Genomic DNA, 19,200 nt, shown 5'->3' with positions numbered 1-19,200 from the left:
TAGGAATCTAGTTTCCAATAAATAGCTTATTTATATGCTGAATTTCAGACATCTCATGTAACTGTGTAGCTTTGGTATCAGGAGATGATGGGACTGAAATTAATATTTCTTGGGCTCGTTTAGGCTGCTCCCTCCCCCCACTCCCAGGATGTTGTTACTGCTGCACATAACCACCTGATATTCTTAAGGGGAACATGTCCCAAACAAGTCCCTTTACAAACCAAAGAGCCCTGCATTTCACTTGACTCTCTCCAGAGAAGCTACTTAATGTCCCTGCATTTTACTTTGAAAATTTTTATCCTCTTGCCTACAAAGTTCCTTCAGTGACTCTTAATAATGCTGATTGTCGAGCCGGCGCCGCGGCTCACTAGGCTAATCCTCCGCCTAGCGGCGCCGGCACACCGGGTTCTAGTCCCGGTCGGGGCGCCGGATTCTGTCCCGGTTGCCCCTCTTCCAGGCCAGCCCTCTGCTGTGGCCCGGGAGTGCAGTGGAGGATGGCCCAGGTGCTTGGGCCCTGCACCCCATGGGAGACCAGGAAAAGCACCTGGCTCCTGGCTCCTGCCATCGGATCAGCGCGGTGCGCCGGCCACATCGCGCTGGCCGCGGCGGCCATTGGAGGGTGAACCAACGGCAAAGGAAGACCTTTCTCTCTGTCTCTCTCTCTCTCACTGTCCACTCTGCCTGTCCAAAAAAAAAAAAAAAAAAAAAAAAAAAAAGCTGATTGTCTCCTTCTTGTTTTTGCAGGTGATCTGCAACTCTTTCACCATCTGTAATGCAGAGATGCAGGAAGTTGGTGTTGGCCTATATCCTAGGTATGGTGAATGGTATTTTCATTTACTGGAAGACACAACTTTAGTTCCCACTCAGCCCCCATACTTTTTGAGGTAGTTGGAAAGGATATTGCAGCCACTGTTTATACAGCCAAGCTAAATTTTAAGAAAATATAAAAAATGTTTAAGTTTAAATGGTTTTATAACCCTACATTGTATTCTGGGCTATTAGCAAAGAGGCAGACCTCAGACCTAAATTCTTGTTCTCAGGAGGATTTGAGTGTAGGAAGTTGAGACTTGCTGGAGCTGATTAGCTGTCGGGCTGAGATTTGGTTATTCCTGCACCCCTACCTGGTCTTACTCCTCAACCTCCAGGGATGAAACACATGATTATTTCTCCAGACTTGCTGAACTGCACCAATCAGTTCATTTTCTCTTTTAATTTCACTTACTCTAAGCGCAGAGCCAGGAAAATGCAGGGCTTGGCCCTCCAAAAAGCTGTCTCAAAGTATTGCTGAGCTGAACTTCATCACTGAGCTAATAGCCTGTCCTCCACAAGTGCTTCAGGCACACATAGTTTCTTGTTGTCTTCATGCCATTAGGGCCCAAACACTAATGTAGTCTTTCTTTATACTTAGTTGAGAGTCTGAACATTCAGCTTCTTATTTCTCACAAAGGTATATTAGCTATAGCTCAAGAGTGTTGGTAATAGCTCTCAAAAACCAGTAACAGGGGCTGATGCTGTGGCACAGTGGGTTAAAACCCCAGCATCCCATTTGGGCCCCCATTCAAGTCCCGGTTGCTCCACTTCCAATCCAACTCTCTGTTAATACACCTGGGAAAGCAGCGGAGGATGGCCCAAGTGCATCAGTCCATGCACCCACATGGGAGACCCAGAAGAAACTACTGGCTTGTGGCCATTTGGGGAGTGAATTGGCAGATGGAAGACTGTCACTGTCCCTCCCTCCTTCTGTGTCTCTCTCTTTCCCTCTCTCCCTCCCTCTCTCCTTCTCTCTCTTTCTCTCTATCTCTCTTTGTAACTCTTTCAAATAAATAAAATAAATTAAAAAAAAGAAGCAGTAACAGAAGATGGTTCAGAGCATGGGCTCTGAGCTCAGGATGCCTGATTTAAATTCATTTACCACTTACTAGTTGTGTATCCTTTGGCAAATCATTTAACTTCTATATATCATTTTTTCATTTACCAGTATAAATGATCCTCATATGGTTATTGTGATCAAATTTGATAAACATGATCCACTGCTAAGAAAGTGCTTTCTGCATAGTAAGTGCTCATTTTAATTATTATCCATTTATGGTAACTGCTTAAATCCATTCCATTTCCCAGATGGTTAAAAAAAAAAGTTCCTCCAAGGTAATAAAATAACTGGACTTTGGCCCAGAATGCATCACGATTTAGTTAGCAAGACAGCCTCAGCTTTCCACCTAAGAGAAAGCTCTCCTAATTATTCTTCAGTGTGAATGTTCTAGCAGAGGCAGCGTTTCCTTAGCAAATGAGCCCCTGTCCTGTTAGCTTGGCTGCTGTGTTGGCTGACGCATCCCATTATCTCAGAGATTATTTCCTTGCAACTCGGGTTTTCTTCGATCTTCATGTTTGGTTGCCCTATTTGCTGATATCTAATAAGACAACTACTACCCCACCCTCACCTTCAGAAAGGACTCAGAAAATGTTTTTATGAATAAGCTTACTAATTAGCCTCCGTCCTGGGGAGCGTTTCATAAGAAGTCTGTTGGTGCACAACTGTGAAGGTACCCAGAGTACTCAATCCCTGCTATCCTGTCTACTTTGCCAGCCTCGGTCCCACTAATCTGAAATGTCTTTTTGTCTATTGCACTTATTAAATTTAGTTGTTTGATTCTGTGTGCTGAGCCATGATGTCCTCTTATCTCTTTTCTCTCCTCCAGTATGTCACTGCTCAATCACAGCTGTGACCCCAACTGTTCGATTGTGTTCAATGGGCCCCACCTCTTACTGCGTGCAGTCCGAGACATCGAGGCGGGAGAAGAGGTAAGGAAATGGGTGCTTCCAAGTACCTGGCTTCTTTTCCCATCAAACACCCTCTCAGTGTGGCCCATCTCTAAAACCAGTTCTGCTTGAGGTGCGATTTTTCATTATCCTTCTGCCAATGAGAAGATTGATAAGACAGTCACCTCAACCCAGTGGCAAATCATTACTTCTCCTAAACTATAGATGGGCTGAGTTTTGGGGAATGGTCACCATATTTCTGGATGATAACAGTTCACTCCCGTATATGTAAGGGAAAGGTGTGTGACACACACACACATAGAAGTCATTACATCTCCCCAGTAGCAGCAGATCTGCAGCCTCTCATATCCCTGAAAAAGATGATACTTCTGTGGGCAAGCAAGACAGCCCAGCTTGTGAATGGGACTGCAAGGCTTACTTACTCTCAAGGCTGCTTTTTGAAGGTGAATCACATTTTTATTTTCATGATAAGAAGACAGATTTCACTGCTTCAAGGCAGACTTTGTAGACCCATCAGCACCTATAGCAAAGATGCAAAGACAGTAACAGGCAGGAAGTATCACTACCAGCAATGAGCTGGCCTGGGGTGCTTCCAGGTTTGCAGTCAGATCAGCCCCTTTGGTGAAGAACCATCACAGAAGCCTGAGACCTGTGAGGCAGCTGCAGATGGGTTGCTCCTGGGTTCCTGAAGCAGAGCCCGCCTGTGCTTTGCACAGGGACTACACATGCTGATTTCTGTTCCTACAACTCAGTTCCCTTCTCCCCTCCAATTTGCTAAAGTCGATGTTTATTGCAAGGGAAACAGAATATCATAAGCTTTTATTGCATTTATGTAGCACTCAGCCAATAAAACCTAAACTCAGAGATGCCATATTTTATGTAGACAGGGATTTGGCTTTGACAAAACTCCCTGTAAACTGATTTTGCAACCAAATACACTGCCTCTTAAGACAATGACTTTCCAAATTTCCAGTTTCTAGGGCTAGTGTACTAAATAAGTACACTGGGATATCTGTCACTTATGTGGAGAATTTTGATTTATTTTTGTTGGGGTCATAAATGACTTCAAGGCAGATAAGACAAGGGAGCCACTATGTATCCATAATATTAGTTTGGTGGTCAGAGTGAATTGATGATGATGATGATGATGATGTTGTGGTAGTAAATTAAAGAACAAAACAGGGAGCTTGACAAACAGAAAAACTATGAGAGATGGTTGGAGTTTTTAGAAACAACCAAGAATTATATATATATATGTATTTATATATATATATATATATATATATATATATATATATATATATAGTCTGGTTGCAAGTTATGGTCCTTGATTGGTTTTTGTTAGGTTGAAACAAATATGCTCTGTGCTTCGCTCACTCTCACATCTTTCTCTACCTCTGGATCAACAAGCACACCCTTTGTCTTGCCTGCGACGCATCATTCCTCTCAGTGTCAGGCCCTACAGATGCAGGTGTTTTCCTCCATGGTGCTGAGCAAGACGTCCTCTCATCACAAAGAGGATGCTCCCCAGAAGTCCATCTTAGAGTAGCTGGTTTAAAAAGCTTTGTTACTGTTTACTATGCATGTCTTGGTGAAGGATACTGCCTCTGCCCATTTGTCCTTCCTCTCCCTGCTGCTGTTTCTACCCATCTAAGATCATTTGCCTTTCAAGGTCTTCTCAAACCCTGTCTCCTCGGTGAAGTTTTTCCCGATTCCCCACATTAAAGGAAGAGCTTTCTCTGTGAGATCTCTCTGACAGTGGTTATTAATGTATCTTCGGCTCCTTCTGGCTCTTTAGGTGACTTTTCTTCAACTAGGAGCTTTGTGTAGACAGGTAATTTTGTCTTCATCCGTTCTCTATCTCCTGGCGCTTTGCCTCGCACCCAGGAGGCATTTGGTAACTCCACTGAACTGAATTTATATTAAATTGAGCATAGTATAAAGGACAGCAGTGTTTCTTGGTGAGGGCACCGAATGGGACATCTCTTTGTTGTGTGGGACTCTTGTGTCTTTGGGTAAGACTGTGTCCCCATTCCCTGCTTATTTAGTGTCTGTAGCTGTATTCAACAACTAAAATGCATCCTATCCAGTTAAAACTGATCCTTTGAAGCAGAGGGAGAAGAGAAGGAGAACATAAAATAAGATATTCTGAGACATTAAGAAGTATAATTTATAGGCATTGTGCAGATAGTGGAATTAGCTGAATTTGTTAATGGAGTAAATTGTGACACTTGGATAACTTCAGAGCTTCCACTTTGCATTTTGGCTTTGCTGTTTATTAGGGCATCCCCATCTTTAGTGTGATTTCTTGGGAGATGTAGGCACCAAAATATGGGCTCTATCAGGGAAGACTGTAGAAGACTCTACAACAGAAGATCCTCAATTTCTATTTGTTGAATAAATGAATGGGGTTTGCTAAAGGCAAACAAGAAGTGGAATAGAATCTTAAAGACATTTTTTTAAGCTACCAATAGTCCTCAGGTATGTCCCAGTTTCCAGAAAGAAAAGAACATGGAAGCCAGCCCGTCACCAGTTTGAGATAGGAACATTTCAAACCACACACAAGGAAAGCTGGAGGGCTGGCGCCGCAGCTCAATAGGCTAATCCTCCGCCTTACGGCGCCGGCACACCAGGTTCTACTCTGGTTGGGGCACCGGATTCTGTCCCGGTTGCCCCTCTTTCAGTCCAGCTCTCTGCTGTGGCCTGGGAGTGCAGTGGAGGATGGCCCAAGTACTTGGGCCCTGCACCCGCATGGGAGACCAGGAGAAGCACCTGGCTTCTGGCTTCGGATCAGCGCAGTGCGCCAGCTGCAGCGCGCCTGCCACAGTGGCCTTGGAGGGTGAACCAACGGTAAAGGAAGAGCTTTCTGTCTGTCTCTCTCTCTCTCACTGTCCACTCACTCTGCCTGTCAAAAAAAAAAAAAAAAAAAAAAGGTGGAAACTGTGTAAGATTCCACAATAACAAAAGCTGCCACAGAAATTTCTTACCCTTTGCTTCTGTACACATAAAATCATGCTCTGGCTACCTTTGGACCATTTCCCTTCAAAGCAGTGCTTCTGATAACACTTTGTTAGTCAAGGATTTTTGTTCAGAATTGTTGGGTCTTTTTTGTTTGGGTTTGGTTTGGGATGTTTGTAATGTGCTTTAAGGCATGACTCACATGCTGGTTTGATGTTAGTTTCCCTTCAGAATTGTGTTCAGCTATGAAGTACATTTGATGGTCTGCTAGTCTTATGAAATATGAATCAGGGAAGAAAGCTGGACAGTCCAGGCTACCCTTATGGGAATTTCTGGTTAAAAGAAATTGTAACTGTTATAAATAAGTAATTCCATTAGCTGCCAGTGTTCTCTGGAGCCATGGTAATTGGGAGAAATGTGATTTGCATAAATTGAACATAAGCAGTATCCCTAATGTCAGTTTTAATCTAACGTGTTTTGGGATTAGGATAATCTGTTTCTCCTCTCAGCCATCTTTATTGTTTTGCCAAAGCATGTAGCTAATTCATGTGTGCCTACTGGGTCTTGGAAGCTAGGGTAGCTGTTCTAGAAACTTTAGGAATGTAAGGGTGTGTGAGACCCATCCATGTCTTCAGTAGTTAAGGGTATAGTTGGGGAAACTGCATGGAACAGAAAACAATATTAGAATATGACACCTGCTATGCTGTAAAGGTAGATGTATGGGGCTTTCTGGAAGTATAAAGCTGGGGCACCACCCAAGTGGTAGTAAGCAGTAGGAGGTGGGGAGTAGAGAAGGATGCTTCCCAGAGGAGTGGCTCGTGTCCTCTGAAAGAATCCATGTAGTTAGAGTTGGGTGAAGTCAGGGTAGATGTTCTGACAAAGATACAGAGGCCAGAGACAGAGCAGTGAGTTCAAGAAACAAGAAGCAGTTTATGTTAATAGAGTAAAGCATTCAGATAGGACCAGGTGATGAGGGAGTGTGTGGTGCCCAGAAGCAAACTCCTTGGTTAATCTGAAGGTTTCATAAAACACCTGGTATAGGAGGCAGTCAGTATATATACATTGATTATAACTATATATATGTATATATATATATATATATCTATATCTGCAGGAGAGAGACAGGCAATGGGATAGAACTGGTTTTCAAAGTTGTACATTAATTTAAAAAGTTTTTTTTTTTTATTTGAAAGGCAGAGTGACAGAGAAGAAGAGTCAGAGAGAGAGAGAGAAAGAGAGAGAGCTTTCCTCTACATTTGGTTCACTCCCCAAATGACCACAATGGCTGGTGCTGGCCCAGGCCAAGCCAGGAGCCAGTTTCCCATGTGGGTGGCAGGGGCTCAACTACTTGGGCCATCATCTGCTGCTTTCCCAGGCACATTACCAGGGAGCTGGACTGGTAGTCGAGCAGCAGCACCCAAACTGCTGCTCCAGTATGGGATGCTGGCATCACAAGGTGCATCTTAACCTGCCACACCACAATGCCAGCCTACCAAAGTGTTGTTATTGATACATAATTGTACCTAGCTATAGAGTACAGTGTGGTGTTTCAATATGTGTATACATTGTACAATGATCAAATTAGAGTAATTAACATATACACTCCCTAAACATTTATTATTTCTTTGGGGTACTAACATTAAAACTCTTTTCTAGATACTATAAAATAAATACACAGGGTATTATGTTAACTGTAGTTACCCTGTTGTGCCATAGAACACCAGAACTTGTTCCTCCTGTCCAACATTTTACCCGTTAACTAACCTTTCCTTATAATTCCTACCCCTTCCCTCTCCCACTCTCCAATAATCACTATTCTACTCAAAATTTCTGTGTGATCGGCTTTGTTAGATGCCACATAGGAGTTGAGATTGTGCAGTTTTTCTTTCTGTGCCTGACTTGTTTAATCTAACATAATGTCCTCTAGGTTCAACCATGTTGTCACAAATGAAATGATTTAAACCTTTCTTGTGACCGAACAATATTCCATTATATCTATATGCTACATTGTCTTTATCCATTCACTTGCTGGTAGATACTTAGGTTGAGTCCATACTGTGGCTATTGTTGAGTAGTATTGCAATAAATATGAGAGTACAGATGTCTCTTCAACATAATGATTTCATTGTTTTTGCATACGTACTCATTAGTGGGAATGCTGGGTCAGAGTCACTGTGTTTTAAATTTTTTATAAGGATGTGAAGCAACTTTATTCTGATAACATTGGCAACTTAGTGAAATGCATGTTTCTTCAAAAACCCAAATTTAGAAAAGTGACATTGGAGGGGCCGGTGCCGTGGCTCACTTGGTTAATTCTCCCCCTGCGGCGCCGGCATCCCATATGGGCACCGGGTTCTAGTACCAGTTGCTCCTCTTCCAGTCCAGTTCTCTGCTGTTGCCCGGGAGAGCAGTGGAGGATGGCCCAAGTGCTTGGGCCCTGCACCCCATGGGAGACCAAGAAGAAGCATCTGGCTCCTGGCTTCGGATCGGCCCAGTGCGCCGGCTGTAACAGCCATTTGGGGAGTAAACCAACGAAAGGAAGACCTTCCTCTCTGTTTCTCTCAGTGTCTATAACTCTGCCTGTCAAATAATAAAGGAAAAAAAAAAGAAAAGTGACATGGAGATAAAAAAATTAAATAGCTTCATATATATCTAAGAAATCAAATTCACTTTTAAAATATTTTCCCAGGGGTAACAAAGACCTAAAAAGTTTCACTGGTGAATTTCACTAAGCACTTAAAAAGCATATAAGAGCATGGCAATGTGTTCTTTAAGAAAACAGAGAAGAAGCAAATGCTTTCCAGTTCCTTTAAGACACCAACTAAACCCTGATATCCAAACCTAATGAGAATAAAGAAGAAATTCAGAGAACTGTAGCCCTAATTAATACAAATGAAAAAACTTCAACTAAATATATTTTGAAAATGTAGAATAAAGAGTAAGATATGAACCATGAGATTTTGTGTGTATCTGATCTACAATTGATTACTTTTTAAAAAATGTAATTATGCTTTCAGTCCCAGTGTAGAGCTTTTGTAGGCATTTCTTGTAGGGCCAACCTGGTAATGAATTCTTTCAGTTTTGGCTTGTCATGGAAAGTCTTTATTTCTCCCTCATTTTAATGGATAACTTTGCTGGGTATAGTTTTATTGGCTGAAAGTTATTTTCCATTCAGAATTTGGAATATTTTGCCCCATTCTTTCCTGGCTGATAAAGTTTTAATTCAGTTCACAATAGCTAAGATATGGAATCAACCCAAATGTCTATCAACTGATGCCTGGATAAAGTATATATGATTATATACATGTGTGATTATATATATATATATGATTACATTTATATATATACATATACATACATACATACATAGACACACAGAAACTATAGAATACAACTCAGCCATAAAAAAAATGAAATCCTGTCTTTTACAATGAAATGGATGCAACTGGAAACCATTATGTTTAGCGAAATAAGCCAGTACACAAAAGACAAATATCATGTTTTCTCTGATATGTGATAGTTAATGTAGAATCCAAAAAGAGGCAGAAGAATAAACAGACATCTTATGATTTGATTATTTTGATTATTGTTATTTGATTATTGTTTTTAGCACTTGTTCCTATAGAACTGTGGTCTTTCTACTTTTGCTTGTTGCATATTATGGTTAGTAGTGCATTAGGCCTGTAATTGTAAAGCAAATTGAAATTATGTTTTTGCAAAAATTAAGGAAGGAAAAAGGAAGATTGAGTGAGGAAGAGAGGGATGGAGGTTAGCTTCTTAGAATTATGTGTATGAAATTTGTTCTCTTTATATTAGTAAGTTTTTTAAAAAATCCATGATTAATATAGTGGGGATTCCAAGTGGATTGATACTTTTCTCTGGATGTTTTTAGAATTATCTCTTTGTATTTTTTTAAAAATTTATTTTATTTGAAAGAATTATGGAAAGAGAGACAGAATGAGGTCTTCTATCCATTGGTTCACTCCCCAAATGGCTGCAACAGCCAGAGCTGATGCCATCTGAAGCCAGGAGCCAAAAGCTTCTTCTAGGTCTCCCACGTGGGTTCAGGGGCCATCCTCTGCTGCTTACCCAGGTGCATTAGCAGGGAGCTGGATTGGAGGAGGAGCAGCCAGGACTCAATCTTGTGCCCATATAGGATTCTGGCACTGCAGGCCAGGGCTTAATCCACTATACTACAGTGCCAGCCCTGTGTCATGTATTTTTGACAGCTGGACTGTAATGCCTTGAAGAGGATCTTTTTTGGTCAAATCTTTTAGGATTTTTTTGAACATTCAGAACCTGGATGTCAATGTTTTTCTCAAGATTTGGAGAATTTTTAGCAATTATTTCATTGAATAGGTTTTTATTTTTTTTAAAGATTTATTTTATTTATTTGAAAGACCTACAGATAGAGGTAGAGACAAAGAGAGAGGTCTTCCATCCGCTGGTTCACTCCCCAGATGGCTGTAATGGCTGGAGCTGTGCCAATCCGAAGCCAGGAGCCAGGAGCTTCTTCCGGATCTTCCACATGGGTGCAGGGGCTCAAGGACTTGGGCTATCTTCCACTGCTTTCCCAGGCCAAAGCAGAGAGCTGGATGAGAAGAGGAGCAGCTGCAATATCTGCAACAGCTCTGACTGCACCGGGTGGTAACCTGGAGCTAGGAACTCAATCCAGGTCTCACCGGGAAAAGCAGGAACCAGTCAGTTAAGCCATCACCATTGATTCTGAGGTCTGCACTAGCAAAAAACAAGTCAGGAGTCCAAGCTGGGTATTGAACCCACATACTCTGTCATGGAATGCAGGCATCTTAACTAGTGCCCTAACCACTAGAATAAATGTAAAAATTCAACTCTATTTTAACCCATATGGGATGCCAATGCTTCAGGCCAGGGCTTTAACCTGCTGCGCCACAGCACCAGCACCATATAGGTTTTTTCTATGCCTTCTCCCCTTCTTTATTTCTGGCATACTCATAAAACAGATGTTTGTTTCTTCAGTGGTGTTCCACAGGTCAAAGACTCTGCTATTTTCAATTTGCTCTCCTTTATTTTTTTTATTTTTTATTTTTTTGACAGGCAGAGTGGACAGTGAGAGAGAGAGAGACAGAGAGAAAGGTCTTCCTTTGCCGTTGGTTCACCCTCCAATGGCCGCCGCAGCCGGCGCACTGCACTGATCCGATGGCAGGAGCCAGGTGCTTCTCTTGGTCTCCCATGGGGTGCAGGGCCCAAGGACTTGGGCCTTCCTCCACTGCACTCCCTGGCCACAGCAGAGAGCTGGCCTGGAAGAGGGGCAACCGGGACAGAATCCGGCGCCCTGACCGGGACTAGAACCTGGTGTGCCTGCGCCGCAAGGCGGAGGATTAGCCTAGTGAGCCGCGGCGCCGGCTCCTTTATTCTCTCATCATCTCTTTCTCCATTCCTTTTGTCCTTCCTCTCTCTCTAAGTTATTTCAAAAGATCTGTCTTCAAGCTCAGAAATTCTTTGTTTTGACTACTCACTTCTACTGTTGAGATTCTCAACTGTATTTAAAATTTTGTTTTATTTGAAAAGGAGGGAGAAAGGGAAAGAGAGAGAGCAAGCAAGAGTGCACTTCCATCTGCTTGTTCACTACCCAAGTGCAGAGTGTGGAGGGTTGCGAGAGTACAAACACTTCCGTCTACTGGTTCATTACCCAAATACCAGAGAAAGAGAGGGAGAATGAGAAAGTGCTACCAACTGCTGGTTCAGTACCCAAATGCCAGAGAGAGAAAGAGAGAGAGACCACAGTTACATTCCCGTCTGCTGGCTCACTATCCAAATGCAAGGGTGGCAGAGAGAAAATGCTGCCGTCCACTGGTTCACTATCCACATACTAAAGAGAGAGAGGGGATGGGAGAGTGTTCTCATGTGCTGGTTCAGTACCCAAATGCCGGAGAGGGGAGAAGAAGAAGGAAACACACTGCCACCCATGGTTCACTACCCAAGAAAGAGAAAGGAAGTGAGTGCTCCCATCTCTTTAGTACCCAAATATCTGCAACAGCTCTGACTGCACCGGGTGGTAACCTGGAGCTAGGAACTCAATCCAGGTCTCACCGGGAAAAGCAGGAACCAGTCAGTTAAGCCATCACCGTTGATTCTGAGGTCTGCACTAGCAGAAAACAAGTCAGGAGTCCAAGCTGGGTATTGAACCCACATACTCTGTCATGGAATGCAGGCATCTTAACTAGTGCCCTAACCACTAGAATAAATGTAAAAATTCAACTCTATTTTTAATTTCATTTATTGAGTTCTTAAGCTCCAAATGTTTTGATTTTTTTATTGTCTCTATCCATGATGAATTTCTCATTCACATGATGACTTCTCTTCCTGATACTGTTGAATTGTCTGTGTCTATACTCTTGTGTTTCATTAAGTTTCCTTAAAATCATTAATTTTTAGTTCTTCAGCAGATACTTTAGCAAGAAGTCACAAAGAAATGGAAGTTAGAGTCACTGTGTTCCTTTGGTGATATCTTGTTACTTTTTTTTTTTTTTTTAATGCTTCTTTGTGCCTCTGTGTTGGTTTTTGTACATCTGGTGGGTTAGTTGCTTCTACCAATTTTACAGGATGACTTGTAGTAAAAGACTTTCTGCTGGCATGGTGTCCTAGGATATTGGTTGCATATACTGCCTTGGCTTTAGTTCTAGCTGCCTTCGCTTTGGTTCTAGTGCTTTAGTGGCATTCCCTTGTAGCTTCTTCAGCTATAATCAGTGTTGATGATGTTTGTAAGTATTTTGACAGCCTAGGCTGCAGGGGTAATAAGGTTATACTTCTAATTGGGATGTGTTTCCCTTAAGTGGGACAGGTTCACTGGCAGTTCTGGGCTGGTGCATCTGGCCGGGGGAGAGGGGTGCATCTATCCGTTTCCATGGGCTGTGTGAGAGTAAGTCCACACACTCACGAGGGTGTGGTACACCATGCCTGTAGTGGAGTGGGTTCCCTGTCAGTGTCCAAGAGCTGAATAGGTAACCTAATGGGTCCTCCAGGGGCCAACCTGCGCAAGGACGTCTGCCCAGCTACTTGCCAAGTCTGGGGCCTGGGTGGGGCTGAGTGTCTATTTCTCAAGGCCTCAGTGGGCTGAGCTTAGAAGAATGGGCTGCTCAGCTGCTTCTTGGGACCATAGGAGGGATAGACAGGGTCACCCAGTTGCTTCCTATGCGCCTCAGTGGGCCACACTACTCAAGAAAGCCTGATTGAATGCCTCTTAGGTTCATGATTGGTTGGGGGTGGGGTGGGGGTGCTGCTCATCTGTGTCCCTAAGCCTCTGGAGCCATAGCCCACAGGCTAGTGGTTCATTTACTTCCTGAGACTGGAAGATCCTGAGCAAGGCCACGTGGCTACTTCTGGGGCAGCAGAAGGGAAAGTAAGGCTGTCTGTTTCTTAGTGTCTCTGTAGGCCAAGCTACTCAAGTATGCTGCCCAGTTTCTTTTGAGTGCCATAGGAGCATAGATGGGACCTTCTAGATGGTTCTCATGTCTGAGTTTGTAGAGCTGCTGGGAGAAACTGCTTCATACAACTCTGGGGGCATAAGGCCTCAAGATGGCTCCATGTAGCAAGAGCCAGGGTCAAAGGGGGTGCAATGAGAACTGGACTCTTTCTTCCAGGCAGTACAACAGTATGATAACCTAGCAGTTCCCCAAACTGGACTTAAGCCTGCAAGGACCACAGGATTTTCCAGCAGTAAATGCATCAAGAGTCTACTGTGACTGGGGACTGCTCAGGTCCTCCTGCTTGCCTGTGCTCTGATTTGTAAAGTCCATCTTGGTTTAGAGGTGGTTAGGAGGGAAGGAATGGCAGATGCTGTGTGCTTAATTTGCTTCTTTACAAGGCCTTGTGCTATAAGGTCTAGTCCTGCACTCACTTTCTTGCCCTACTGCTTGGTGGTTGGAACCTGTCACTGTGTTGTATTATTCAAGGTTGGGAGGGGGTGGTAGAGGCAGCTCCTAGTGCATTTCGTTGATGCTAATCCAGAGGCTCAGTCTTGGAGTACTGCCTTGGGGGTGGGTTGGGAGTAGGGAGACTCTGCTTGATATTTTTTCCTTCACTGTGATGAGCTTGGTACTGACCCTGGGCTTAATCCCTCTCCCTCCTCCAAGCCAGAGAGATCTCTCTCCATGCTGTACTACTTATATGGGGGGGGGGGTGTGGATTGACACAGGCAACTCTGTCCTTCCTTTAATAAGAAGTGAGTTTTTCAGTCTTTTTCAGTTCAGAGCCAGTGCTAGCAGAAAACAATAACTGTAACTATGACACTGTAATTCTAGGAGTAAAAACAATGTCTAATTTTGATTTTGTCTTGTTGTCCACTCAGTTGTAGATAATGTAGATAATGAAATGATGGTTTCTTGGAAAAGGAGTTCACTTTTCTTTGAGATTTTCATGTAAGCAAAATTCAAGATCTGGGAAAATCTCTTTGATATTACTGTAATAATGTTAGAGATGATTTAGGGCATTTTTCTTAAGAGATGCACATTAAAGTGACAGAGCAATGGTCAGTGGCATTAATATTTTAATGCAGTTTTGTTCTGTGTTGTTAAAGCATCCACTGATCAGTGACCAAGTTTCAAATGTATATTGTCACCAAATGAGCCCTACATATAGTGAGTAGATACTCCATTAGGACTGGTGAGTCAATGAGTTTTTAATGAAGGTTTGTCTCTGGCTGAAGAAAATGATTTTTCTGTCATTACTGGTTAGTGATCTGCCAGGATTTTTCAAAAAATATAAATAAAAATGTTTTTGTCCTTGAGCATTGATAGGTGTTATTTTTGTAAGCTTCCAATGCATGAAAGAGGCAGAGAGGAAAATGGGTCATTCTTTCTGAAGGGATGGGCTGTTCCTCTTTGGAAGATGCATATTTGAGCCAAGCTCGAGGTGATGATCCGAATGTAGAGGAAGGGGCACTGGCCGGCTAAGGCAGCAATGCACAGATATGTGTTGGCATAGTATGTGTTGTGTCAGAGATGTAGCACTGTACATGACTGTGATAGACTGTAGGGTATAGGGAGAGATTTGGAGACTAGAAAGGCACTCATGAAATCACTCGGAGAAAGCCTTCTGTGCCTTTATCCCATAGGCAGTGAGAAGCCATCAAAAATCTTTGTGTAGCTAGATGGCGTGTTCAGATGTGAGTTTTGGTAAAGTCTCTCTCAAAGCAGTTTAGAAGATGAAAGGTAAACTGAAGACAGCAGGGAGGCCAGTTAAAAAGCCATTGCATAGTCCAGGAAATGGTTACAGGCAGTTATGAGACACCAAGGGAGGCTGTAAGAATCTACTTATGGGGGGTAAATGAAACAACTGGTCTCCTGTTGTCCATTCACTGCCAGGCACTATCACTCATGAATTTTGGTGGTTGTAATAAAGTCTTGGGTAGTCAAGCACCTTGGAAGTCAGTGGCTTCACACTGAGCATGCTGTAATCATTCAGTAACTACAGCCAATTGACCTGATTGGGTTCTGGAACTGATCTTGTGCTGTACTGAGAATTAGGGTCCTATAGTTAACCCAAGATGGAACATAGAGATTAGCTCATTTTACCACCTAACTTCATATTAGGAAAGTGAGACCAAGAGAGTATGACAATAGAAGATGAGTGTATGAGAGTACTTCAAAAGATTCATGGAAATGGAAGTAAAAGCTAGGTTTATTTTGAAAAATATGTTTGAAATCTATGTGTGGCCGGCGCCGCAGCCCACTAGGCTAATCCTCCGCCTGTGGCGCCAGCACACTGGGTTCTAGTCCCGGTCGGGGCACCAGATTCTGTCCTGGTTGCTCCTCTTCCTGTCCAGCTCTCTGCTGTGGCCCGGGAGTGCAGTGGAGGATGGCCCAAGTGCGTGGGCCCTGCACCCCATGGGAGACCAGGAGAAGCACCTGGCTCCTGGCTTTGGATCAGTGTGGTGCGCCGGCCGCTGTACGCCAGCCGCAGCAGCCACTTTGGGGGTGAACCAACGGTAAAGGAAGACCTTTCTGTCTGTCTCTCTCTCTCACTGTCCACTCTGCCTGTACAAAAAAAAAAAAAAAAAAAGAAAGAAAGAAAGAAAGAAAGAAAGAAAAGAAAAGAAATCTATGTGTATTGTTTCCATAATACCCATGTCCCATAAATGTTTTGAAGTCCTGTCATATTTTCTGCCCTAAACTTACCACTAATAGGCTGTTTCAAAGTGTGTGTCTAGAAATTGCTTATTTGGAACATAGTATTCTCCAGAAACAGGAGGAATTTGCTTGATAGGGTGGCCCTTCGCACTTCAGAGGCAATCTTTGCTCCATCTTGTGAGGCAGGAGAATTAACTTCAAGGAATGAAAAAGTGGCTGTAGTTTCAGCTGAGGGAGCCCAGTTGCCACAGGGCATCACCTGGCACATTTGTCAAGTATTTCAGGTTTCATGGTGCTGTGGCAGCTCTTGAAGGAGCTAGTCTCTTCTAGAGTACCCAGAGGTATGAGAGCAGCTCTTACGGTTAAAAGAGCATCAGACTTGCATCAAAAGATCCACGTGGGTGCAAATCCCAGCATTATCTGAATTCAAGACTTTTTCTGCTTGTTACCGTCCCATGCTGCCTTTCCAGATGTCTAACACAGTAGATAGTAGCATCATTGTCTACATTTCTTGTGGGGAGATGCTCTTGTTTTGGTGTTCAGAGTGGCAAGTAATAGTTGTCTAACACATGAAGAATCTGGACAGCCAGCCACCCAGATCATTCATGGCTTCCATCACCCTGGTGATGGCCATGGTGCATTTGATGCATCTAGCTAGCCAGGCCGGGCCTCCCCACCTGCCTGTATGTTTAGTGTACCTTCCTAAAACTGTGTTTTGTGTCAGAGAGGATTGCCTTCTCTGCCCTACCATGATTCCAAACAAGTGAGATCATACCTTTTGGACATGAGGTGCTTTCTTTACAGTATAAGAAAAACCACACGGAGTTCTTTGCTCTAGGGAGTTTTGTCATCTCCTTCATGGATAATCCTACCTTTCTGCTCTCCTACATTATCCCCTTGTTCCTCTACTACACATACTCCCAGAATTACTTTCTGCATTTAAAACCAAATAATGAAGTAATGTATGTACTATGGTATAGGATAACGAATGTTACAGAAAAAAAAAAAACCACTAGAAAAAGGTAAAGGAATTAAATTAGGACTACTGAGGTGTGGTGGGAATTGGGTTGTTAATTTAAATAGGATGGCCAAGCGAGACCTCACTGAGAAAGTGAGATTTGATGTGAATCTGAAGGAGAAGAGGGAGCTCACCATAGTGGAAAGGAAACCTCCAGTGGCCAGGCCTTGAGGTGGGAGTGTCAGGGGAGGGAGGGGAAGAAAAGAGGGTTGGCTGGAGCACCGACCGAGATTGGGAGTGGGCCGTGAGTTCAACGAGGGAACGGGGTGGGGATATGTGAAGCACTGCTTCTCTATCTGCTAGTTACAAAGAACTGTTTTGTAATATATATTACAAAATGATATATTTGTAGGTTTTAATCATAATGAAATCTTTAAAACATATAGTAAAAACCTTACCAAATTAGTATAAAAGTTTCTAATTGCTTTTCTACTTTGTTGGTTACTGATTTCATCGTAGACTAGTTTCCCACATCATGTGCTAGCACCAGTCCTGGGTCCACACTGAGTTGCACTGTGGAACTTGGCCTTTACTCAGGCAGAATGGGAGAGCCCTTGTGGCGTTGGAGTAGAGTGCTGGGAGCCAAAAGAAAGAAGGGACAAGGCCACTTGTGAGACCTAGAGTTTATAGGCAGGAGATATGGTGATTGATGCCAGAATGGTAGCGTTAGAGAAGGTGGAGAACAGTTGGTTCCGCATGTATTTCTACGGTAGAGCCCATAGAATTTCTTGGATTAGATGGTTGAGTTAAAGGAGAGTCAAGTCAAGGATGACTCCAAAATGTCACTTGGATAACTGAGAAGATAAGTTACTATCAACTGACAGTGGGAAGGTTCCAACTGAGGGTGGAACAAGTTACAGACCAAATCAAGGATGGTTTTGTATGTTTTTAATTAGATTTTGTGCATTGGAGATGGAGACCTATTCAAGTGCAAAGTGTTTTAAACATCAAGTTGTTGCTTAAAGAACTGTATCATAAAGTAGACTCTTAGGGCCGGAGAGAAGCCCAAAGATTTCTTTAACTATTTTCTCTCACCTAGGATCTTTATCATTCAAAGCTGGAAATAATTATTGTATTTGAATGCGTTTGAGAAAATTAAGAGCCTTTATCATTGATTGCACTCTAACATTAAACTATCCCCTACTTGGAAATAATTCCATACTTTTTACCTTAGTTACAAGTAAAAGAATTGTCTCCTAATTGTAAAGATACCAAGTTTAAATAACCCTAAATCCCACGAGGCAGCTACAGAACTGATCAGGATTTAAGAGCAATCTGGCTGAATCATCTGCCACACATTTGATTGCCAGGATTAATTTGGCATCTCTGATTGTCAGTAGTTACAGAATTATTCATTACTAAACCTTAGTAGTACCAAAAACACAACAGCTCTTGTTATTTTAATGTTTAGTGAAAAAAAGGTAAAATACAAAAGTATATAGAGAACATGAGCCCTGTGCTTTAAAATAAATATATAATGCATGTGTGTTCTCCATATAACAAAGACTAGAGGAAAGTAAATTAATATATTACCTATGATTATTTGACTAGAAAGACCATCAGTGGTTTCTTCTCTGTTGTGCTTTTTGGTGTATAATAAAAACAAGTTTTACTCTAAAAATTGGCAATAATAGTAACTGTTAAAGAAAATGAGCCCAGCAGCCACGTGATCCTTTCCCTCTCTCTGGTCTCCACAGCTCACCATCTGCTACCTGGATATGCTGATGACCAGTGAGGAGCGCCGGAAGCAGCTGAGGGACCAATACTGCTTTGAGTGTGACTGTTACCGATGCGAAACCCAGGACAAGGTATTTTGTTGGGAACCAAACTGGAACACTTCACACGCATTAGTTCGGTTATCTTTCAGAGAACTCTGCTTTAATTTCATGAATCCAAAAGTGAATGATTCTCAGATAGGACCTTGAGGCATGAGAGGAAACAAAGGCAAGTAAAATAAAACATTGAGCTGCATACAGTTTATTTCCTGGAACTTTTGTTGTATCTTTTTTTATTTTTTTGAAATTTATTCCACTAGTCTGGCCATTGTAGCACTTTATCAAATGGAGATAATACAACCTGCCATTTTTATGTCTGTGAAAGAAAGAGCCAGAACAAATGCCATAATGAGTAACTTTATTCAGAATACTCATGTTCTTTCTCATTTTGAGCTTATTTACTTTCAATTTAAAGACTGTGAGGTTATCTGAAAAAATCTTCCTTGCGTTGACTGTTTATATTGTTAGAATTCTTTCGTCGCCTTTGATCTCAATAATTATAAATAAATTAGTAAACAGAACTCAGAAAGGTTCAGAGATATGTCTTTGGGATGGGATGAAG

General features: G+C 42.5%; 1 protein-coding gene across 7 annotated transcripts in view; it reads left to right on the top strand.

Moving 5' to 3' along the window:
- SMYD3 (SET and MYND domain containing 3) overlaps window positions 1–19,200 on the top strand; it is a 780,787-nt gene that overhangs the window by 595,850 nt on the left and 165,737 nt on the right. For all 7 annotated transcript variants that reach the window (XM_002717632.6, XM_089311679.1, XM_089311675.1 and 4 more), the window contains 3 exons: window positions 745–812; window positions 2,697–2,799; window positions 18,561–18,671. In XM_002717632.6, coding sequence (XP_002717678.3) covers window positions 745–812; window positions 2,697–2,799; window positions 18,561–18,671 — 282 coding nt within the window. The remainder of the gene's footprint in view (window positions 1–744; window positions 813–2,696; window positions 2,800–18,560; window positions 18,672–19,200) is intronic.

Source organism: Oryctolagus cuniculus, chromosome 13 (genome assembly GCF_051225735.1).
Source record: "Oryctolagus cuniculus isolate XC-2025 breed Fujian yellow rabbit chromosome 13, ASM5122573v1, whole genome shotgun sequence".
Classification (NCBI taxonomy): domain Eukaryota; kingdom Metazoa; phylum Chordata; class Mammalia; order Lagomorpha; family Leporidae; genus Oryctolagus; species Oryctolagus cuniculus.
This window is presented reverse-complemented; position numbering and strand designations above follow the sequence as displayed.